The sequence below is a fragment of the Stegostoma tigrinum genome, chromosome 2 (genome assembly GCF_030684315.1).
Source record: "Stegostoma tigrinum isolate sSteTig4 chromosome 2, sSteTig4.hap1, whole genome shotgun sequence".
In the NCBI taxonomy this organism is placed as follows: domain Eukaryota; kingdom Metazoa; phylum Chordata; class Chondrichthyes; order Orectolobiformes; family Stegostomatidae; genus Stegostoma; species Stegostoma tigrinum.
The window spans coordinates 137,370,885-137,396,136 of record NC_081355.1 but is presented as its reverse complement, the minus strand read 5'-3'; the positions used below and the strand labels follow the sequence as shown (position 1 = coordinate 137,396,136).

General features: G+C 39.6%; 1 protein-coding gene across 5 annotated transcripts in view; it reads right to left on the bottom strand.

Annotated features, from left to right (window-relative positions):
- Positions 1–25,252, bottom strand: part of LOC125464130 (disco-interacting protein 2 homolog C) — a 580,161-nt gene that overhangs the window by 137,506 nt on the left and 417,403 nt on the right. For 3 of the 5 annotated variants that reach the window (XM_048556252.2, XM_048556269.2, XM_048556277.2), the window contains 7 exons: positions 23,401–23,475; positions 13,424–13,547; positions 9,963–10,072; positions 8,472–8,574; positions 4,708–4,772; positions 1,927–2,020; positions 1,347–1,466 (listed from right to left, as the gene is read on the bottom strand). In XM_048556252.2, coding sequence (XP_048412209.1) covers positions 1,347–1,466; positions 1,927–2,020; positions 4,708–4,772; positions 8,472–8,574; positions 9,963–10,072; positions 13,424–13,547; positions 23,401–23,475 — 691 coding nt within the window. The remainder of the gene's footprint in view (positions 1–1,346; positions 1,467–1,926; positions 2,021–4,707; positions 4,773–8,471; positions 8,575–9,962; positions 10,073–13,423; positions 13,548–23,400; positions 23,476–25,252) is intronic. The other 2 variants (XM_059639541.1, XM_048556285.2) reach the window with 1 other exon arrangement.

Sequence of the window (25,252 nt, the reverse complement as noted above, 5' to 3'; positions counted from 1 at the left end):
TGCTGCAGTCCACCTACTGTGGGTAGACCTACAAAACCATTAGGAAGGGAATTCCAGGATTTTAACCCAGTGGCAGTGAAGGAACAGCAATATATTTCCAAATTAGGATGGTGAGTGGCCTGAAGTGAAGTGTTCCCAAGCATCTGCTGCTCTTGTCCTTCTAAATGGAAGTGGTCCTGGGTTTGGAAGGTGCTGTCTGAGAATCTTTGGTGAATTACTGCAGTGCATCTTGTAGATAGTACACATTGCTGTTACCGAGCATCAGTGGTGGAGCAAGTCCAAGGCGTAGTGCCAATCAAATGAACTTGTTGTTATTCCTTTGTTGGCTCATTAATATCAGTTAGGAAAGGTCCGTTTGCAGTCTTCAGTTGGTCTGGCCTACATGTGACTCCAGGCCCAGACCAATGTGTTTGACTCTTAACTGCCTTTTGAAATTGGCTAGCAAGCACCTTGGTTCAAGTGATGAGCAAAAATTTCTGGGTTTGCCAATGACATCCACTTGCCATGAAAGAATACAAATAAATTTGAATATGATGCTTACAATAATCTGTAGGAGGTGGCTTTGTTAGCTACGTGCATAGAAACCTAGAAAACCAATTCATCTAGTCGAAAACTCAAACAACTAGTGTTTCTATTCACTGCCTACAAAATAAACTGAGCCTTTCTACGTAACATCTCTGGTTTTAAATATGCAGCAAACAACCAACACACATTATACTTTAAATTTCAGAACCGCTCCACTTGATACACTTTCCTATTCCACCCGCAGTTATCCTTTGGCCTCTCATAATGAGATAATCAACTTTGTGCCAATTGCACCTCACTACAACAGCACTCTGCTAATGAGGCTGCCCCTATTACACTTGTTAATTGCAACTGCCACAGTGAAGATGTCCAAGTTCATCAGCATGGACACGAGTGTGACCGAGAACCCAGATATGAAAAGACATTGCTATATCTCATGGTCCGTAGAAAGGACTGAGCACAGATTACATAAAACTTGTCAATATTTTTACTTGATTTTAAGATTTTCGATAATAATCTTCAGTCAAAATGTAAAAGTTATGACAAAATAACACTCTAGTGGGATTGCAAGTAAAACAATCCCAGCTGATATTGTTCTCTGTAAATTGAGATTTTTACATTCAGTGAACTATTTTTTTGGCACTTTCAATTTTCATACAAGGGAAAAGCAATGATGATTAATTCTGAACTTTTCTGGGAAGTGTCCCTACCGTTACTTTAAACACTACTTTGGGGCTAACACGTTGTTATTCACATACCGAACATTTTATGTTGCCTTTTGTTTCAAAATAACACGATTAGTGGAAGAGCTGGTCACTTACAAGGATTGGCTCCATCTGCTACTATGAGCATCCGCAATGAGGTGAGATTAATGTCTCGCTGATCTCGGTGTGCAACCAAGGCCCAGTGCATGTCCCTGGACTTCACACATGCCACTTTAGCTGGAATTACATATCATTAAATCATTCTCTCCGAATTCACCCTTAATTTTAAAATAAAACCCAAATCTTAGCATTCTTCTAATAAAGTGTGAAGCTGGATGAACACAGCAGGCCAAGCAGCATCTCAGGAGCACAAAAGCTGATGTTTCGGGCCTAGATCCTTCATCAGATGAAGTGTCTAGGCCCGAAACGTCAGCTTTTGTGCTCCTGAGATGCTGCTTGGCCTGCTGTGTTCATCCAGCTTCACACTTTATTATCTTGGATTCTCCAGCATCTGCAGTTCCCATTATCACTCTTAGCATTCTTATGATCATTTTCAGATTTGATCAGAATGCAAATCTGTTACATGAACAATTAAAATTAAAAGGTGCAATTATATTTAATCAATAAACACTGGAGAATAATAAACACTGATACATCTGCCTTAGACAATATCTTCTGAAATGTAATCAGTACTTACCCTTATATGTATAGACTTTTTGTATCCATGAAAGAGGGTTCACCTTCATTAATGAATATGGAATACTGATAACATGCATCATGTTCATAACGCTCTAAGAAGAAAGTAAAATACAATAAGAAAATACTGCACTTGGCAATAGAAAATAACAATTTTTGTTTCATAAATATGCAATTTAATTAAACCACTTTTGTCTGCACAAATGTCAAGGATTTGCAGACTACTTCCAGAATTGTATGGATATATAACCAGCGTAAATCAGTGGAAGATAGTGATAGAAACAGATCTGTTTTGTTGGCAGCCACTTGACGTACTTGTTTCCCAGATAAATCCTTCCTGTTTTAAAATCCTATGGAATTTACTGAAACATGTGAGAAAGTTGCCACTTCTTGTGTGAAAAATTCACTTTGACATTTGCATCAATGAAGAAGGAAAGTCGACATTTCAGGTCAGGATCTTTCTTCAGAAATGGGGAAGGGGAAGGGAACTAGGCAATAAATAGAGGGAAGGGAGGGGCTGGGGGAAGGAAAGTGGGATAGTGGTAGGTGGATGGTGAGGATGGCTCAGCGGGAAGGGAAAGGCAGATAGGTGGGAGAAAACGTTGACAGGTTGTGTCAGGTCAAGGAGGTGAGGGGGAGGAGGGATGGGGCAGGTGGAGGGGAGGTGTGATGGTGATAGGTGGATGAAGGTAGTGGGTGGTGGAGATTGGTCAGTGGGAAGGCTGGGGAAGACAACGGACAGGTTGTGTCAGGTCAAGGAGGTGGGGATGAGAGGGAGGTTTGGATGTGGGATGAGGGGGAGATTTTAAAATTGGCGAATTCTTCATTCAGGCCATGAGGCTGTTGGCTCCTGAGGTGGGATATGACGTGTTGCTCCCCCAGTTTGTGGTGGTATCATTGTGGCACTGGAGGAGGCCCAGGACGGATATGTTATCAAGGCAGTGGGAGGGGGAGTTAAAATGGTTAGCAACTGGTAGGTGTTGTCAATTATTGTATACGGAGTGCAGGTGCTCTACAAAACAGTCCCCAAGTCTGTGCTTGGTCTCACCGGGTACTATGGATACAGTAGACAACATTGGAGGATGTACAGGTGAACCCCTGTCAGATATGGAAAGTTTGCTTTGGGCCTTGGGTGGAGTTGAGAGGGGAGGTGAAGGGGGAGGTGTAGCAACTCCTGTGGTTGCAGGGAAAAGTGTCGGGTGTAGGGGGTTAGTGGGAAGTGTGGAGCTGATGAGGGAGTTGTGGAGTGAGTAGTCCCTACGAAAGGCACATAGGGGTGTGGAGGGAAATGTCTCTTTGGTTGTGGGGTCAGATTGTAGCTGGCGGAAGTGGTGGAGGATGATACGCTGGATGTGGAGGTTGGTGGGGTGATATGTGACGACAAGGGGGAGTCTGGCTTTAGTTTTGTTGGGGGGGGTGAGGGATGTGAGGGTAGAAGTGTGGGAAATGTAAGAAATGTGGTTTAGAGGGCATTTATGATCACTTAAGTGGGGAAGTTACAGTCCTTGAATTAGGAGGACATCTAGGATATCTGGGAGTGGAACCCTCCATCTTGGGAGCAGATGCGGCAGAAGTGGTGGAATTGGGAACATGGGATTGTATTCTTAGAGGAGTGTGGGTGAAAGGTGTAGTCCAGGTAGCTATGGGAATCAGTGCGTTTGAAATAGATATCAATGTTGAGCTGGTTACCAGAGATGGAGACAGAGGTCCAGGAAGGGGAGGGAGGTATTGGAGATGGTCCAGGTGAATTTGAGGTTGGTGTGAGAGGTGTTAGTAAAGTTGATGAACTGTTCAAACTCTGCATGGGAGCACCAATACAATCATCAATGTAATGGAGGACAAGATGAGGGATGGTGCCAGTGTACCAGTGGAAAAGGGACTGTTCCAAATATCCTACAAAGAGGCAGACACAGCTTGGACTTGCTATATTCCACTTGACGTTTCTTCAGTTTACCCACCAGCCATTGACATAAGATTGAAAGTGTTTCTGCCTAGAGCTCAACTAAAATCTTCTTTCTTAATTAAAAATTGATAAAAATTTTTAATTTTTTTATAAACCAAAGATTAAATTTAATAAAGCAACTGAATGTTAGTGGTTATGAAAATCTAAAGAAAATTACAAAAGGAAGCTATAACAATTCATAATGCACAAAATAATAACTGTAGCTGAATTACAGCAATGACTGGAGGAAAAGAAAAATGACAGCAATTGTTTTGCAATGAGAAAATCAAACCTACAGGTCACAGGAACACCACAGCGCAGGAACAGGAAATTTGGTCCATCGAGTTTGTATGCGTGGCTATTTTAATTGTAAGTTACTTACATAAATTCAAGGATGAAATTTATTGCCTGAAAATTAAAATTCCATTGCATCTTGCACACAGGGGTTAAATCTGTTGTAAATCAAATTCATGTTAGAAGAAACACTGACAGGAAAAGAGAAGGTGGCAGAGTTGAAGACCTATGGAGGTGGTGGACAGGCGTTGTGAACTGCTCATCACCCTTAACCTAGAAAATTAGAATTCTTGAAAAAGAGGTGAAATTGGAGAACACAGTCAGAACACAGGTAGAGTATTGTTGAACTCTGGAGTGGAGAGAAGAAAAGACAGATTTGTTGAACCAAATGTTCTATTACTATTCTGAAAAAAACAACGTTCTCATAACTTTGTCATAAAATCCTACAATCTGTTAATAGGAGCATTCCAACATATATGCACCATCTCAGTACAGCTCTGTCTCCTGGATTTGCTACTTATTAAGAAATGTGCGAAAAAATCTTACCGTAAGAATACCATGCCACAATCCAACATCCTTCTTAAAATCCAATACATTCACAATGGTTTCCGCTGTTTAAGATAGACAAGATTTTCACAGTTAAAATGGTGATCTCAAAGGTTACTAAAAGAGAATACATTCCTCCTAATTTCATTTCAAACCTAAAAGTTATGGTCTTAGTTATTTGCTTTTCCTCTTATTTTGTTTCATTGCCCATTCTCTCCTGAAGTGGTAGATACATTCAGAGACAGGAAGGCTCTAAGGCCATCATTCACGAGTGAGGCTGAACACATATCCCCTGGGAATATGATTCATAATTATTCCATTACAGACAGGGTAATTCAGTTTTGTGCTTTCTCATACAAAAACAAAATACCACCATTGTTGGAAACTCAAAAGAAAGATGAAAAACCATGCAAGTACAAGTCAGGCAGCATCTGTGGAGACAAACCAAGTTAATGTTTCACATCAAGAGGACCTTGCCCTCAGAACTGAAGAGAAAGACAGAACTGTCAAAGCTTTTAAGGGAATGGAGGGGTGGGGAAAGGAAGAAAGAAGATCAAAGGAGGGCCGGCAGATGGGAATCCCTTTGATGCGACAAGCCCAACTTCTTAAAGGTACACATTCCTGGAAGAGAAGTGGCAGCCAATTAAATACAAACTCAATAGCAAAATATTGCAACAAAACAGAAATTGCTGGAAAAACTCAGCTGGTCTGGCAGAGTTAATGTTTTTGGTCAAACGATCCTTCTCTCCACAGATGCTGCCAGACCGACTGAGCTTTGCCAGCAATTTTTGATTTTGTTTCTGATTTACAGCATCCACAGTTCATTGGTTTCTTTTTAGCAAAATATTGCATTTGTCTCTGATTAACTCTTTTGCCTTGTTCTGCAAGTCCCCTTCTACTGGGGTGAAAACTTTTTATGGTTCTAATTTTATTCAGTCTGATCAATGGGCCTCTGGAATGGAAATGTTGACTCTGTTGCCACAGATGCTGCCTGACACAGTCGATATTTGCAGTGTTTCTTCCAAAGTATCTTATGTAGCCATTGATACTGGGAAAGTCACTGAACGATTGTGAGCAGCAAGTACAACATGCTCCTTTTGTTTGCCTGGGAATAATAAAAATAATACAGTGGCCCTCTTACCTCACCAATTGAGACAGATAAACTCAAACACAAAGAAAGAATTGGACTGAGTCAGTGTATCACAGACCACTATACCAGCCACCAAAAATGACTGTTCCCATGTAGGCATAAATGTTTTGATCATGATATTTGAGAAATAATACTTTAAGGAACTCTTATAAGAACTTTCCTCATTTTGTCAGTTAGTCTTTAAACTGGGATGTACCAGGATAAAGCTGTAGAACATATAGTTTAAAATGTAGCTCTAAAATTAAATGTGAATAAATGCTGCACCCTGCCTCTTTGTATAATTTCCCACATTTCATGACAAGGGTTGGTGGTGTAGCCAGAGACTTCTCTGGCACTCAACTTCTTGCACTGAGCACACCTTGAGCAGTGAGGCACAATCATGACACAGATTTTCAGGAAAAGGCTTTTTAAGTAGAAAATTGCGTTAACACTTATGATTTCTCCAATTGTTAATGCCCTGTTCAGGTACAGTGCCCAACAGCCTTTAATGCATCTGTATTCCTGTCCAATTCACAATAATGACTATTAGCAGGTCAATCTACCACATAGGCCCTCATTTATTCTCCACATGTGCACTTTCAGCAGAGGTCAATGAGTAACAAACACAAGCAGTAATCCGGTTGTATTTTTCTCTCCCTAATCCAGTCATACCAAATACATTTATTGTACTGTACTGCCTTTCTGAGTTCACTGAATTGTACACATACCAGAGAGCAACCGTGAATCTGATGGATAAACTTGTTTCGCATTCTAATCAATATAATTTCTCAAAGCTATTTATTCACATTTTATTTTCGGTCATTGCATGTTCTTTTCAGCTAGATTTAGCTCATTTGTTTTGAATTATTAGGGATGATTCAAATTTTATTTGGAGGATAATGATTCAGAGTAACGTCAATGCTGAGAGAATATGCACTGTGAATGGCATCTTCCTGAAATAAGTTAATTTACTGTTAACCATCATTCCTAGCGCACACTTTTATTCATATGATAATGATGAAAGTATTCTTGATTTAATTACCAATAACTGTTGAACTACAGACAAATTCAATTCGTGTGAGAGGCTAAGTGCTAACGCATCAATAAGTTGTAGTGGTCTCTTCTGAAGTAGTACAAAGCTCAAAATTTAAAAAAAATTGGCTCATTTTACTATTTGTGAATTATTCAACATTACTTTGACACCTCAGTATATCTTTCTTCATGAAAATACAGTGCCACCAGATTACTGTAAACATTTTATTACTTCAGCAGTAATAGGGAGAAAACCAACACTACTGAGTCAAGAGAGGAACAAAATTGAACTAAATAAATTTGCAATATATGTCACCAAGACATGCTTCATGCAAACTCCTATTACTTCCAGTTGGGGCAGAACTGCAAGTCCCCAAGACAGGGCATGCCATTTAAATTTCCTATTCATTATTGATTTAAAATCAACACCAGGTACCAATAAAGGTCATGATACAATGCCAGAGAACTGATGTTCAAAATTGTAGTTAAACAGCATTTCGCGGAAACTAGAAATTAACACAACTTATATCTTCAAACATTAACAGTCTAAATCATTCTGAAATCACCTTGAAAAAAACAACAATAATTTCTACATTAGGGATTGTTTATTTTCAGATAATAAATCACTTCAGCAAGATCTTCAGGTTTGGATACAAATGCAAACAGCAGATCACCAGTCATTATGACCCTTGGTCAAACATTTGCTCCTGGTCTGCAGTTTATTCATATATTTTCATAGAACGCCTACAGCATGGAAACAGTCCCTTCGGCCCAAGTCCATACCGACACTCAGAAAATCCCACTCAGACCCATCCCCCTAACCTACACATCCCTGAAAACTACGGGGCAATTTAGCGTGACCAATCCACCTAGCCTGCATATTTTTGGATATTCAAATGAAGACCATCTGTTGGTTCCAGAACCAAGCCTCACAAGTTTCCTATTTTGCCAATTTTGTCTACACTCTTCCTTTCCTAAAGGCACTAGCTTATGGTTATCCTACACTTTTGCAAAACCAGTTGGTCTCTGGTGACCTGGTCAAATGGCACCACACTTTATGTGAGGTGAGCAAGTCATGACAGGGTATCAACAGTGTGGACATCAAAGCTGATCCTGATATCCATTGGGTTTAATGTAAGCATTACAAGTAGTGCTGATGAATCAGAATGTAAAACAATATCCCAATGCTTAACTTGTCAGACTGAAGTAGCCAACCCGGCATTTCAAATTGTGTTTATACACCTCCTGCAGTTGAGATTGTTTTCATATGTGTGCAAACAATCATAAAAATACTGGAGTGCATACCAGCGAGTGGAAACAGAAGTAATGCAAATGAGAAAAAGGAAAAAAGAAGCAGTGAAAGTAACATTTGGTGGCTAAAATCTATAAAAACTATGAAACCCAGATAACTGATTAGCACAACCTGAGCTTATTTTCCTTCAATATATCAATATACTTGGTTAAAAAGTGAAACAACCAAATGCTAAGAGGTCCACCAATCCATTGCAAAGAAATTGCATCTCATTACTTATAGAAGGCAGAATTATATTCCAGCCAATATTTTATTTGTGTAATAAGTATGAGAAGGCAAAGAAACCCTTACCTTCTGTATATGCACAGGCCTGAGTCAAAGCCTGACAATGAGTCAAGAGTGCAATTCGTGTCACTGTCACACCGAGCACGCTGCCATCTTTACACGTCTTGTACTAGTAGTAAAAAAAGTCCAAAGAAATTGAAGGAGTGGTAGTGCTCACATTATACTCTATACTTTGAGGGTATGTTTCCAGATAACTTTATCATATATTTAGCAACCAAAGAAGAGCCGAGAACAAAAAATGGCTAATTCAGCAGGTGGAGCTCATAAACGTAGAAACTCTGCAAATGCTGCACTCAATAAGCATATTGTTTGTAGGTTTTTTGCCCTTATTGGTACGGTATCCCAAAAACTAATCTTTTAAGCGACTTTTAAGTGACACTTGGATAGGCACATGGAGGACAGTAAAATGTAGGGTGTGCAGGACAGATTGATCCTAGTAGGATAATAGGTCTGCACAACATCACGGGCCAAAGGGCCTGTACTGTGCTGTACTGTTCTAAGTTCTCCACATAAGCAAGATACTAATGACATTTGTCTTAAATCTACTTTTCTGTGTAGATCATGTTTAAAAGTATCCAAAATGTCCTCCGAAAATCAAATATAATTCTTTATAACCCCCTTTACAGCAGAACATGAATACAGCAATAAAACTTATGATACAATATCATTAATTCCATTCTCTTGAAGGCACTGTATAAATGCACATTGTTATTGCGGAAGGAGCAAGTATAATTACAAAAAGATGCAGAAGACTTAAAGGAAGTTTGACCAAAAATATTCACCACCATTCTGCTGAATATGCCATAGCATTTTATATGTGAGATTGCAATAAAGGAGAATGTTTCTGATGGTACAATTGTTTGACTATTTCTCTCTAAATGTAAGTCAAAGTAAGAGTCAGAAACTTGACAACTTTAAATTCAAATTGCGAAATTAATCATGACTAATGGTTTCGATGCTGATATTCTACTCATTGTAATACATCATTGTCTTTCCACTTAGATATACTTAAATATAGGAGTCTTGTTTGCTGAGACAGTTTCATCCCTTCTCATGCAAAGATAGTGGGACCTTGAAATGGGTTTCACTAATAATTCATCATGAAGTGTCTAAGTGACAGTGGCCCATTCGTATCATTTGAATAGTAGTGCTTCCAGAATCTTGACTTCACTCCTCCTCCAAGCAATGCTATCCACATGGAGAGCAGGCTGGAATGAAAAGGTCAAGCCTGTAAACGTGCTCACAATGTTGGTTAGGTCCATAATTTAGTTGACAGTGTAGTAGGTTTTCCCTTCCTTGCCCCTTTTTAAGTTTGAGGGCAAATACCAATTTACTGATTCTGCAATTCGCACTAATATACACATACTTTTCAAAATGTCTGATAGATATCAAAGCTTACTACGTTTTAAGCCAAAACAAACAAAGTCGTGATGCACATTCATTGATCAAGTCAATTATTTAGGAAACATTTTGTTTCATCATTGCAGTTGTTCTCACCTCAATGTATGCAGTGTCATTATTTGCATCCTTGATATGAGGAAACCAATCCCGAGGTGGCTTAGATAGATGCTTAGATTCTGTCACAAACCACAGCAACCGTGGCCAACCTAAAATGACAGAGCAAATCAACTCATTGCAAGGTGAAGTGAGCTATTTGAAAATGGAGTGAGCTAGAAACTCTTACCAGTGATACAAAACTTGACAGTCTTAAGTCACAAGTTCCCTTGATATTAATAAAGTATGGTTCCAAAAAGCAAGGTAAATGCAATCTGGCCAATTGCCATCCCATTAGCCTACTTTCGAACCTCGGCAAGGACACGTCAACAGCGAAATCAATGATACTTTAACAACAATAACTTGCTCACTAATGCTCAATTTGACTACTGTCAGGGCCATTCAATTCTACACTACATCAAAGTCAGTTCTAAGATTAAATGAAGAAGTTGATTTCAAGCAGTCAGACAAGAGTGAATGCCATTGACATAAAAACAGCCATTGACCGAATGCAGCATGGTGGAGCCCGAACAGATTTGAAGTAAATGGAAATTCAAGGGAAAACTCCACACTGGCTGGGGTCAAACCAAGCACAAAGACAGTTGTGGGAAATGGATGCCAATCGCCTCAGTCGCAGGAGATCATTGTAGAAGATGGCCCAATTGGTGTCCTAAGCACAACCATCTTTAGCTGCTTCATTAATGATCTTTCCTCCATCACAAACAGCAGAAATGGAGATATTTGCTGCTGATTGCACAGTGTTCAGCAGTGTTCACATCTTCTCAGATATTGAAGCAGCTTGCGTCCATAACAAGAACTGGACAATTTTCAGGCTTCAGCTGATATTTCTGGTTTGGATGTTACTTACTTGAACGGTGAGGTGATGGCCATCTCCAACAAGAGAGAATCTAACTACCATTCCTTCATAGTCAAAAGTATCACCATGATTAAACCATCCGCTAACAGTATCCTGGGGATTGGCCAGAAATTGAACTTGACTAGCAATATAAGTGCATAATAATAGGCCAGTGGCTGAGAATAGGTTGTGAGTAACCAACATTCTCAACCTCCAAAGCGTATCTACTATTGATAAAGCACAGGTCAGGGTGTGATGGAATACACTCCATTTGCCTGGATAACAGTGGTTGCAACTCCATTCAAGCAGCTCATCATCATCCATGAGTGGCACTTCATACACCACCGTAGGCATTCAATTCCTCCATCACTGGCACAGAACAACATGTGCAAAATGAATGGCAACCACCTGCCAAGTTTCCTTCCACAGCATTTTCCAAACCCACAACACACCTTCAAAGAGGACAAGGAAAACAGACATGTGGCAACATCACTATCGAAGGTTCCCCTCCAAGTACACATCTTGCAGACTTGGAACTACATTGCCGATGTTTCTGTATGATTGGGTCAAAAACTTGGAAATTTTTACCTAACAGTCCTCAGAGTACTTACATCACACGGAGAGCAGTGATTCAAGGAAATGGCTAACAACACCACCACAATCTCAAGGGAAAATTGATATAAACAATAAGAATGTGCCACCATGCCCACAGATCATTAAAGAATACAGATTCAGCCAGCAGACTCCTAGAAGTAAAGTTCTTGCATTTGTGCAAATCTAAGACAAGAGTCTAGACCCAAAATGTCAGCTTTCCTGCTCCTCTGATGCTGCCTGGCCTGCTGTGTTCATCCAGCTCTACACCTTGTTATCTCATACTCCAGCATCTGCAGTTCCTACCATCTCTGTCAATAAATTGTGCTGTTTGTAAATTCTTGTTAATCAAATTGTTCAAAGATTACACACCCCTAGAAAAGCTCAGACTGGAGGCCAGGCCTCCTGGAACAAAGACAGCAACACTGCCACTGCGCCACAACAGCCCCCTTTGATTTGTTTACGTGCTTCTCTAAATCTGAACCATTCAGCAAAATTAGACTACTAATTAAAATGTTTTAAGTATAACTATTAATCTGAATAAACTTTAAAAGATCAACTTTTTTTTTACAAAAATCGGCTGCATCAGAATGATGGAAAGCGGAAGTGCCTATTTTGGCAAATTTTTTCCATAATTAATTTTACATATTAATTAATACAAAATTTTCCGCCAAAAATTCTTACAGAAATAAATCCGGAACCCACAAGAACTGTAAAACAAATTTTAAACATCTAAGTTATCTCAACATACCACTTCTAGATAAACAATTGCTAAATAATCTTTCGAGTGGCTGTGATTACAGCCTTTGTGGAAGTTTGAAAGGTGACAAGTTATAGTCTAGATTTTTTAAAAAGTTAAAAATTATATACATTATATATATATATATATTATAACAGCAGAGTGATGGTCTTGTGGTATTATTGTTGGACTATTAATCCAGAAACCCAGATAATGTTCTGGGGACTCCGGGTGGAATTAAAATTCAGTAAAAATCTGGAATTAAGAATCTAATGATGACCATGAATATATTTTTGATTATTGGAAAAGCCCATCTGGTTCACTAATGTCAGCCATTTCTGATGAAGGGTCGAGGCCCGAAATGTCAACCTTCCTATTCCACTGATGCTGCTTGGCCTGCTGTGTTCATCCAGCTCTACACCTTGTTATATCTGGTTCCCTAATGTCCTTTCGGGAAGAAAACTGCCATCCTTACCTGGTCTGGCCCACATGTGACTCCAGACCCACAGCAATGTGGTTGACTCTGAGCTGCCCTCTGGGCAATTAGGGATGGACAATAAATGCTGCCTAACCAATGACACCCTCATCCCATTATTGAATAAAGAAAAAAAGTCAGCTTCAGACCATATGAGGAAGCAAGAAAGAACAGCAGCATAAACAGGCAGTAGACAGTGCTAGTGAGTGGGCACATGATGCACGATAATGGTGACAGAAAAGGTATCTGGCAGTCAAAGGAGAGAGAATGATCTCGAGTTTAGCATAGGTTTGAAGTTTGGTCCCAAAATGAAGAAACAGTGTTCTAAACCATTCCACTAATGTCAAACACTCAATGTGTAATCATATGAAATTCAGCTTCCCACTACGTCAATAATAGCATTCAAATGTCTGTTAAGTAGGTTATCATCTCTGGTAAAAATAAACAAAAGGTTACTTGAGGTGTTCTTATACAACTCACAGCATTAACTGTGGTCTTTATGTTAAAATGTCTTTAACAAGTTTATTTCTTATCCAATTTAATAATTTGCTTATCATTTCTAATAGAGGAGTTATTAAAACCAACAGCTATGGTGTACAGAACAACAAGATTATGCTAAATTGGGGGAAATACACCTCTGAGCTTTGAAGAAAATCTAATTTGTTATGCACGGATGATTGCAATCACTGTATAAATAGATGGGATTAACTTGAGCTAGATTCGCCTCAAGTAATTAATTAAAATAAAGCGCAGCAACCTAAAAGTAACAAATGTGGAGTGAAAAAAATATGAAAACCAATTACCTTTAAACTGTAGAATCTCCCCCGTTGGGCTTTTAGGCAAACCTTTGTGACAAGCATCGCTAGTTAATGCTACAGTAACACCACAACTTCCCAATAGAAAACCAATTTGTTGGCTTCCAGCATCCTGGTGGAAGAAAGACAAATTTGTCATCTGCTGCTGCTTTTAAAGTTGCAAAATGACAATTTTAGGAATGGCAGGGTTGAAACAGGAAAGGGGAAAGAACATGAGTTATTTGGGGGAAGAGGAGACTAAAAGGCTGTTAAAAAATTTCAATTACAAATACTGAATGTGTGCAATTACAAAATCAGAAGTCATGAAATACTGAATGCTTTTTATGCAATCCACTCATACGTGCACTGGTGGGCAAACGACAAAGTCTTTGTGCTGAATTCTCTAGTTGGTGGATTAACAGCAGAATGGGAATTCCATCTTGTGATTTCATCAGTAAATCAATGAAGTGGCCTCACTGGTCCTTCACTATGTGGTTCAGATCTGGAGCAGTGACTATGCTTCTGATTAGTTGACTGTTTATGCATGTCCACAAGGGTCCCCAAGCTTTCAAGTGGATCAACAAAAAGGTTGCTGGCCAGATTAAGGGATAGGAAGTGAGGAGGGGATGGATGTGTGCAGGACGACAGTAAATGCAGTCAGTGCAGCTGAAATCAATCAAATGAACAGCCAGGCACTGACAAATAAAGGGTTTTGAAGAAGTGTGATCAAGGAAAGTCACACACTTCACCAACCCACATCCACTGCCATTCAAAGCACGCATATTGCACCTTGCTATTATGCTTGTAATCTTTCAGCACCTAGAGATCAGAGGAATTCACTTCTGCTCAGGGGAACCCTAACACACAAGTATTTTCTTTATTTAAATCTGGTTATTTAAATAAATCTGGTGACTCACCATGTTTGTTGCAGAACTATGACCAGTTTTCAAGGACACTTGAGTCAAAGGGCAAAGTGATTCCAATTGCTAATCATTTTGGTAGCTTGTCTTTTTACCTTTGCAAAGTCACACACTGCTGTTACTTTGGTACAGGGAGTGAATGTTTAAAGTGAGATGCCACTGAACCTGAATACTTTGCCTTGGATGGTGTAGAGATTCTTGTACGATTGGAATTGCATCCATTCAGGCAGGTAGACAGCACTCCATCAAATTCCTGACTGGTGCTTTTAGATGGTGGACAGGATTTGGGGAGCCAGGAGCTGGGTTTCACTGTAGAATTCTTAGTGTCAGACCTATGCATGGCGCCCACACTGAGAATAGCTTTATGTTCTACATCTATTCATTTCATCCATTATTCATTCATGCCATTAGCTGCTTTGATTAGATTACTAGTCCAGTGACATCATTGCTATGCCAATGCCTCTCCCTGGTCCAGTTCAGTTTCTGGTAAATGGTATCCCCCAAGATGTGGGAGATTCAGTCAAGGTAATGCTACTGAATATCTAAGGGAGACAACTAGATCCTCCTGGTTGGAGATGGCCATTGCCTGGCACTTACATGGTGCAAATGTTACTTTGCACATTTCTGCCCAACCCTGAATGTTGTCCTGATCTTGCTTCAGTATCTGAATCATTGCAATCATCAGCAAAGAAGGATGAAATGAGTTGGAACAGTTTTTGCTAAGTAAGGTACTCAGCCTGAAGGGCTGGTTGAGAGATATACAGTGGGAAAGTTCACTCATTGACTGGAATTTCTCTATAGAGGTTGGAGGAATGAAGAATTTTGGATCATGAAATTTTCAGATGCACGATGTTCAGAAGTTATGACTAGGCAGTGTAGATCTTGTAAAGTAAGTGAAAATGGTTTGCACTCATATGGCTGAAATGATGGATATATGGGAGAAGCTCAACATCCACGTAACAACAGAACTCATCTCGTGTCCTTCCCAAAGCCTGCCAACATCCGTAATGCACAAGTCAGGAGTGTGTTGGAATACTGGCCGTTTGCCTAGGTGAGAGTAACTTTAGCAATACTCAAGAAGCTCAGTACCATCCAGAACAAAGCAGCTTGCTTCACTGGCACCTCATCCACCATCTTCAACAGTCACTCCTGACCACACAGTCACTGCACTGAATATCATCAATAAGATACACTGCAGTAACCGGTCAGGCAGTCTCCAACAGCACTTTCCAAAACTATGTCCTCGGCCACCTAAGAGAGACCAAGGGCAGCAAATGCATGGAAACATCACCAGTTGTAACTTATGTACAGAGTACACGCCACCCTGATTTAGAACTGGTCTGCGGTTCCTTCACTGACACTGGGCCCAGATCCTGGATTTCCCTCCCTACACACTGGCATCTCTGGACCCCAAGGGCTGCAGGTCAAGGCAGCAATTCATCCCTATATTATTCAGCACAATTACAGATAGGCAAATAACGGTGATGTAGCAAACAATGCCCATATCCCATGGAAAAATGAAGAAAATGTTTAAAATGTAAAATGTAGCAAGCTTCAATGATTCTTAACATTCATTAGGCTACACTACAAGGCAACACCAGTTTTAACTTGGCACCGAGAATGGAAATTCAGAATCCATAATCTCTGCTCTATTCCTCGTAATTGCATGGTTCTCATTGTGCTTGTTCGGCTTTGCATCAATTAAAGCCTCATTAGGATCATCAATTATGAATACAGTCATGATCAACAATACATGGATCCAAGTCATGAGGGCTGGTGCCTGATAAAGATGCCATGGTAGCTTTCTGGCATGAGCAGACAGAATATGATGACAGGCATCACATACTAGATGCACATAATGAGATATTCAAATTGGGGCAGTTGTACGGATCTTTGAATTTGACGTGCCCATCAATTTCTCTCGTAGCTGTGGGAAACTGCGTCTAATTAATTAGATAGCTTTCTTTCTTTGCCTGTTTACATTGGGAAGCATTTGAATTGCACAGCTTTCTCAAACCATGTGACCTCCTTGATTAAAGGAGGTCATCAGATTATCGTGATAAAGAATGTAACCTGGAAGTTTAATTAGCATGAAAATTTAGGCTAAAGGTGACATATTCAGTAGTGTTCTCCAGATTGATGGGAACTGCAACTTCTCACAAATGCCTGGTTTCCTTGCTAAATAGTAAATTTTATTTTCTGAGGCTACATCACCAACGTTTGGAATCTGTAAACCATGATGGGTGGATAAAATGAGTTTAGGGAAGAGACCCTCACTGTGACACCTCCCTCCCTATGCTCAAAGTAGTCTTTTGCAGTAAAATCACAAGGTCTAATTGGTGTGAAAAACACATCCTGAAGCAAGCTTCAACCAAACAGCCACGCATTACTGCTATTTTTCCCTCATTTAAAAAAAATGTAAAGGTGCTACTTCTTCCTTCTAGGTAACCTACCAAGTCATGAATTGATGCTGTTCTTCACAATCCAGACCCTTCCACGTACTTACCCAAATTCAGCAGCAAAGTCAGTCATTGGTTTATCCACATCATCTAGACGACAGACAATGTGGCTTTGCAGATCCATCTCCATTATTGCTCCCAGGCAGCTTAATCATCTCCAGGGGTGGCTACACGTCTGTGGATTCAGCCTTTGGACTATGTACAGCAGCATTTCCCAGTTTTTCAGTCAGTCCACCTTCTGCTAGGTCAGTGAAAGCTTGAGTTGAACTCAAAAACCACCTCTATTCCCCCAACCTGCCCTCCTTTCAAATGTCAAACCCAGGCTCTGCCAAAGTTTACCCACTACCTTGTTTTATCAGATGGGAATGGACTGTTTCCTATTGGGAAATGCATGATTCCAGCGAAACCCTTAACTCTGAACAGAGCTGGCTAAAGTAGACAGCATTTATTATATTGGAAATATTCATTTGACATGGAAAGTAAGTAACTGGTCACGGGATTAGCCACATCACTTCATTATATTTGACAAACATCCCCAAAAAGGTGCTAACATTTTCTTTTGAAGGACGGCGGTGAATTTAGCATAGTAGCCTCGAGAACCTATTTTACTCCATAAATCCCAGCCCTCACATCGTACACCTCCAACTGGGAAGTAAATTCAGCACAATGACTGCATCAAAACAGAAAAATAAATGTTATAAGATGTTTGGATAACTTCATAACTATTTCAGATTTGCTAGGATGACGCAAAGGAACATTATCTTCATGCAAGAATAGAAATATCTCACTTTGGAAAAAATTGCATCCACTGATTTGATTGCACAATAAGCAAACTGGCATGTTAATAAATTGTCCCAATGCATTCAGAACATGGTATAAAATATCATGTTTTTGGGAATGTATTATTAATGTACACTTGTGCTTAAAGTGGTCTTTCCTACAAGGTCTAATTCCTGTACAGAAGGACATCCTCAAGCAAACTTTAATCAAATTGCCAAACATATTGCTACTTCTCCCTTTTCTTTTAAAATAAAGCTACTTCTTCCTTATATGTAATCTGCAAAGTTGTGAATTATTCTTGTAATGTGCATGTATTTAAGTCAACTACTGTTATGTCTCACAAACTTGGAGTGGCTGAGACTCTTACACATGACCTATAACAGCCACTCATGTTATTATACATGTTTGATAAAGTATTGTTTTATTCAAACATAGAGACATGAATGAATTATAGAGAGGGAGTGACATATGAGATTGAGAATACGGATAAAGGAAATACACTATGGTGGGATGTTGCAAGTTACATTTATAGAGTTGTGTGTTGAGGCCTCACCATATTTGTCAATGATTTGGATGAAGGAATGTGGAGTTGTCTTTCTAAGCATGAAGATTTCATCAAGTCTAAAGACACAGTCAGATGGGAGTGGGAAGTTACAATGGCGCATTGCTGAATAAGTGAACGAAAAATGAAGTTCAATGCGGGAAAGTACAAGATCATTCAAATTGAACCTAAGAAAGGCAAATAATTTTTGCAATAGTGAGAAACTAGAAATCGTGGAGAGATAAAAAATTGGGTAGCTGTGCACACATGTTCAGGTAGAAAAAAAACAAAGTTGTCTGAAACCTGAACCTTTATTTAAATAGGTTGGAATACTTCGGGAAAAGAGTCATGATTCAACTGTATGCAGCCTCGGTTAGGTTTCATCTTGATTAGTATGGAGTGCTTTGAACACCACACCTTGAAATTGATATAATGGATTTGGAGGTGGTGAAATACAGATTCGCTGAAATTACATTGGGGCTTAGGAATCAAGTCAGGAAGGCAGGTTACGTCAAGTTCAGTTGTATTGTCTTGGCTTTAGAACATTAATTTATGTCATGCATTTAGCACAGCAACATGCAAGGCACTTTTCAGGAGTTTTATTAAACAAGATTCGGCATAAAATTCCATAACAAAATAAGAGGACAGGTGATCAAAAGCTTGTCAAAAAGGCAGGTTTTCCAAAGTGTCTTAAAGAGGCAAGAGGGGAACAGGCAAAATACAGGAAGGGAATTTCAAATTTCTTGGCAACAGTGGGTGTTGGTGCTACTGGTGGAATGATTAAATTCAAGGATACACAACGACCAGGGGAAGCAGAATATCAAAGGGCTGTCAAGCAATAGGAGGTTGCAGTGATATAAGGGGTAAGGCTATTGATGGGTTTGAAGGTGATGGGGAGAATTTAAACACTGAAACACTACTATAGAAGGAGCCAATACAGGCCAGCAAATGGAACATGGTGCAGGTTAGGATATGAACAGGGAGCTTTGAATGAGCTCAAAGATTTTGAGGGTGGGAGGCCCCCCCCACCAAGAAAGCATTATAACAGTCATGTCCGAAGGAAACAAAAGAATGTATGCAGGCTTTAACAGATGACCTTAAATTAAGGTGGAATCAGAGAAGGGCGTTGCATCATTGTTTAAAATGGTAAAAGGTTTCAATGAGGAAAGGTACTACTTTCTCTGGTGAAGGGAATCCAGAATAAGGCATTAACCATAAATTTAGAGTTAGGCCACTCAGGTAGAAAATCAGCAGACAGAGGGGTGTGGAATTCTGGAATTCTCTAATCTAAAAGATTAGGGATATGTGGTCATTTGAAAATTCAATGATGAGAGCCATATGTTTTTGTTAGAGAAGGGTGTGAAGAAACACGACTCCAAGATGTTGAACAGAAAAGAAGCAGATCTTGCCCATATTCTGATTTAATAGCAGATTAGGTGGCATTGATTGACTGGCCTACTCTCATTGCTACTCACCAATTTGTCACCACAGTCCCTTTGATATAACAGAATCAGCCTAATTAATATAGAACCAATACAGGTAGCACCTATTAATTTTTTCTTGCCTAACTCAAAAAAATTAATTTCATGGCTTGCTTATTCCATAGCTTTGTATCTGCTCCAACACCAAAAAGAGTTCTAATTTCCCATCAAACTTGAACTGGTTGGTCCTAACTAGACTGTTGCTTCACAAAGCATTCCATGTTAAAACCACAGTCTATGCAGAAAATTTTTCAAACTCAACTACATTTCTTCTTAACTTCCTTGGCACCAGTGGAAATAGTTCCATGATTTCTGGTCTCTCCTCATAACTACAGTTTCCCACCCATGCTATCAGCTTGATGAATCAATGCTGTGTACTTTCCAATGCTTCGACATTCCATTTATAAAATTCCATGCAATACTTTTATTGTTTGTTACCATACCATACAGTGCTCTAACAATTATCTGATAATTTTGAAATGGGACAAAGTTAGTTGAAGAAAACAGCTAAGGAGATTTCGGGTTCACATTCACAAAATATTGAAAGCAGCACATCAAGTGGATAAGGCCTTTAAAAATCTTATTTAAAAAAAGCAAGGTTCAAGCATTCTGTGCAATTTTTGATCTCTCTATCACAATAGCACTGATGGATTAAAGAGGGCACTGTACTGATTGATCAGGATACTGGTGGTATCCTGGTAAGGGAAAATATAAGTACAAAAATATCATTGAACAATTTGGGGCTGGTATCTACTAAAACAGAAGAAATAGTAATATTATTTAATGCAAACATTCAGATTTATGAAGGCCAAGCAGCATCTCAGGAGCTTTTGTGCTCCTGAGATGCTGCTTGGCCTGCTGTGTTCATCCAGCTCCACACTTTGTTATCTTGGATTCTCCAGCATCTGCAATTCCCATTAGCACAGATTTATGAAGGGTTAGTTTTTCAGTGACTGAGAAGTTTAGAGCAAGGAACATGGTTGTAAACTTAACAGTACAGGATTTAGAATAGAGTACAGAAAAAAAAATTAAACTCTCACAAAGAGCTGGCTTACCTTTCCAATGAAGTGCATGCACACAATAAAATTAAGTTTCAATCCCATATTAGTATTTAAGAATAGGTTAAGGAGGCAGTTGACAAAAGGAAGAATAATGGAATAAAGATTGACAGGCGAGATTAAGGTTATTGCACCTACATTGAATGGTTTGTATCTGTGATGTAATTTCATCAGATAATGTACTCTTGCATTTTATTTTCCTATTCATTAAAAAATGCTATTTCCTACTTTTAATGGCTTTATCCTCCTGAAATCTCACTCTCAGGAAATAATGTATTGGAATTGTTGGCCTCTCATTTCACCCACAGCTTTGATAACTTCACTATGCGTTTTCTCCAATTCTTTCTGCTGCCTGCACAAGTTAACACTTATTCACATAAAACTGCATTCTAAATAGACTGTCCATTCTGTTAATCTATGTCCTTTACTGCTATTTGAACTGTTTGATAAGCTATGGTTGTATCCTCAGCAAACTGAGAGATTGTTTTCTCTATGATGACATACATATTGACACTGAAAGCAGACATTGAGCTAAGGCAACACATACAACAACAGTTTGATCCTATTGACAGTCCAAATCCTTTGTTTTCAAAATTTCGAACCACACCACTGTATTTGAACATTTCTTTCTAACAAATCTCTGAACACCGTCTGAAAATGCACATACATCACATTTGATGCAATTGCTCTATCTGTTCAGTATGCCGCCTTTTCATAGAGAAACTTCTACATTTGTCAAACAATATTTGTATTTAATAAATCCATGTCTTTGGTTATGTCACATAATTAGCGAGCAAATTAAGTGAATATCTTCATAGCAGCTTATAGCCTTGAAAGAGAGTATATGGCCCATTAGCCTTTGTCAGCTCTTTAAATGGAATATTCAATTTGATCCATTCCTTTTATTTTTACCCCACAGCTTTGTAAGTGTCTTCCCTTCAAATGTGCGTCCAAATCCCTTTTGAACGTTACGAGTGATGCTGATTTTACCATACTTCCAGGCGGTGCATTTCATTTCTTACTAATTCAGTAGGTAAAAAGACATCTCATCACATTACCTTGGAACTGAGTTATCTAGTCAGTAATCCTTCTGCTGGTGGATACTGTTTTAACCTATATGCATCCTAACAAAACACTGAACAATCTTGAACACTTCTATTAAATTGTCTCTTAGACCTCTACGCTCAAGGAGAACAGTCCCAGCCTCTCCAGTCATTTCGTGTGAATCCCAAGAGTTTGCCTACAATTAGTTTGGACGAGTTGCTCAGCAGTATTCTGTTCATTCTTTGATAACACAGCGTGGGGCTGGAGGAGCACAGCTGGCCAAGCAGCATCAGAGGAGCTGGAAAGTTGGCATTTCGGGTCAGGACCCTTCTTCAAAAATGGGGGAGGGGGAAGGTAGGTGGGATGGTGACAAGTGAGCGCAAATAGGTAGTGGTGGGAATCTCTCTCCCATTGCAACTCTCTTGCTTCCCTGGACTGACCTAACACCTCTCTACCTCCCCACCTATCTTCTTTACTCTCCATCTTCGGTCCGCCTCCCCCTCTCTCCCTATTTATTCCAGTTCCCTCCCCCCATCCCCCTCTCTGATAAAGGGTCTAGGCCCGAAACGTCAGCTTTTGTGCTCCTGAGATGCTGCTTGGCCTGCTGTGTTCATCCAGCCTCACATTTTATTATCTTGGAATCTCCAGCATCTGCAGTCCCCATTATCTCAGGTAGTGGTGGGGATTGGGTCAGTGAAGTGGGAGGAGCAGATAGGTGGGAGAGAAGATGGACGGGTTCTGTCAGGTCAAGGAGACAGGGATGAGAGGGAGGGTTGGTCATCGGATGACGCTGGGGGATTTTGAAACTGGTAAAGTCCACACTGCGGCCATTGCGTTGTAGGCTCCCAAGGTGGAATAAGAGGCCTTCTCATATTCCTTGCCTCCTTGCACCCCCTCTCATCGCCTCCTCCTTGACCTGACACAGCCTGTCCATCTTCTCTCTCACCTGTCCGGTCCTCCTGCCCCACTGACCGATCCCCACAACTTCCAACCTGCACTCACCGATACCACCTACCTTCCCCAGCCCCATCCCTCCTGTCAATTTATTTTAGAGCTCCCTTCCAAAAGAAGGGTCCCGACCCGAAGTATCAACTTTCCTGCTCTGCTCCTCCAGCTCCACACTGTTATTTCTGACTCCAGCATCAGCAGTTCTTACTATCTTCTGTTCATTCTTTGATGTCTTCTTCCTCAAAAGTATGACACCAGCTATTCTCCAGCCCAAGACCACAATTTATGGAGAAATGAAATTTGAGATGAAAACCTTGTGCTGCCTTCTTTCATTCTAGGTGAGTATAACAATAAGACTCAAGGTCAACTAACTTTACTCAGGAACAGTTTCAAAACACAGCCCTAGTTCAATTGGAGTTTTGATTATTTGGTAAACAAATTTAGCAGGGTTAACACGAACCAGGAGTTGAAATGTTCTTCAATTTGTAAAGATAAAAAAAAATCTGATTTCCCCTTTTAGCTTAGAATAAAGAGTAACATTGCTGGGCACGGAGACTAAAAATCTCCAATTACCAAATTATTTTCTGTTGGTGGGGGTATTTTATATAAAAGTGCAAAATACTACACTGGCTTTCTTACTTTCTTCCTAAGGAAAACACCACGAACCGGCCCCGGTCATCCACAAGAAATGTTATTACTTGCCAATAGTTGTGACACAGTGTGACGCGACAGACAAGAAATGTGCACACACATACCATTTTTATTATTAAAGCTAGCAGATCTCCCATGGCGCTGCTCACATTGAGTCGGAGGAAACGTTGCTTTATCTCCTGTAACGTACAATACATTATCAGGGCCACTGACTGATGGTGTCCAAATAAGTCAATTCGTGTTGTATTTTTAAACTGAACAGAATGATGGGAACATTCATTTGTTTTTAAGTTTGCTTAATTATTTGCTTAAAAAGTACAAATTAGTGTATTTTGCTGCAATGTTGGTGTGTATTTGCTTGTGCCTCTTACCTTTTTTTAATATAAAGATCCCAGGTAGAGAGAAAGGATCTATGGAAGGAGATCCAAGCTGCATGCACCATCTGTGTGTTTGGTACTTTGTGGCTTGTTATTGTTGAAATGATTATCTGGGAACACAGGTAGTGACAGAAGGATGTGGTAATGAGGAGCACACAAATTACCGTACCAGAAGGAGTCATTATAGATGCTGAGGTACCAAATGTGGAATATTGTGTCAAGATAGAGTAGGGAAAAATAACACCTCTGAACAGATTGATGAGGAAAAATAGGCTAAATTTTGAAAAAAATTAGAATGGGCAAGGGGTCTGTTTTGTTTTGCTGAGAGATGGACTGTGGTTGGGATCATTGGACAGAAGGGACATACATTTGCAGAAGGGGTCATGGACTGTGATAACATTAGTAAAGAAGCTGTAATCTGAGACAAGGTGGTCTTACGTTTTCAAGCATGGTAATAACAATCTGCAAATAGTGGGAGGCACAGTGTTAGGTTTAACACAAAGTCTTGGAGTATACATTGGTATAATGTTGGAATCCAAAGATGGTAGGGAGACAGTAGATGAAGTGCATTGCAAACAGAGACCATCAGTTTGAGGATCTCAGAACTGATGTGGGCATGTGGAAGAAATGGAAAGAAGAGTAAGTGGGGACAGAGAAAATATATGAATATTCAGCAAATGGGAGCAAGAAGCTTAGAAAGAGGCAATTGCAGGAGTGAGGTCGGGAACACTTTCACCCATGATGTGTTTCAACCAATGTAGTTTCTGTAGCTACATACCAAAAAGGAACATGACTAATGAGAAAATCGGACTCCACCATAACTCGGAAGAAACTTATTGAGGGCCTTCATGACTATTTTACTCTACTTGTATTGGAACCAGGGGTTTTCTCTGCATCCTAATAAATAGGATTGGATTAATGAAATGAAACAAATATTTATGACTATGACAACTGAGTCTTAGATTTTCTTTTGAATGATTTTTAGTATTTTAGTACTGAAACAAGTATATTATGGCTATTAGCAAGTGTTGAAGGTGGACAGACAACATCGCAGGTTATTTATTTCCATGCTATTAGCAAGCATATGAGCTGATAGTTTGCAGCAGATCTAAGGGTGACAAGGTGGATCAGCACGATCATGAGTTAGTTACTAATTTGATGGTGATAGTACAGACAGCTGGCCTACAGCAATTCAGTCATCATGTGCCTTCTACAAAAGAAATGCTGTGCTTGAGGTATATCCAATCATCCATCATATAGTGATTTGGATCCAAAATATGAGAAAAACTGGTAAATGAAGCTATGCATTAACTATCTGTTTCCATGACAGAAGTCACATGTATGAGTAACTGTTCTCCCAAGCACTGGTATTTCAATGGAAAAGTAAATCGAACAAAGTGTACGATGAGCAAATTTGTCATCACTCGTTATACTCACTCTGTAATTCCCACTGATAATTGTCTAGCCCAATGGGTCTACAGCTCTATTTTCTGATACTCGGCATTTTCATAAATTCTAACCCCTGCCACCCGCCAACCACCCACCAACAGACTCAAGATTAATAAAGACCTTTGTGGAT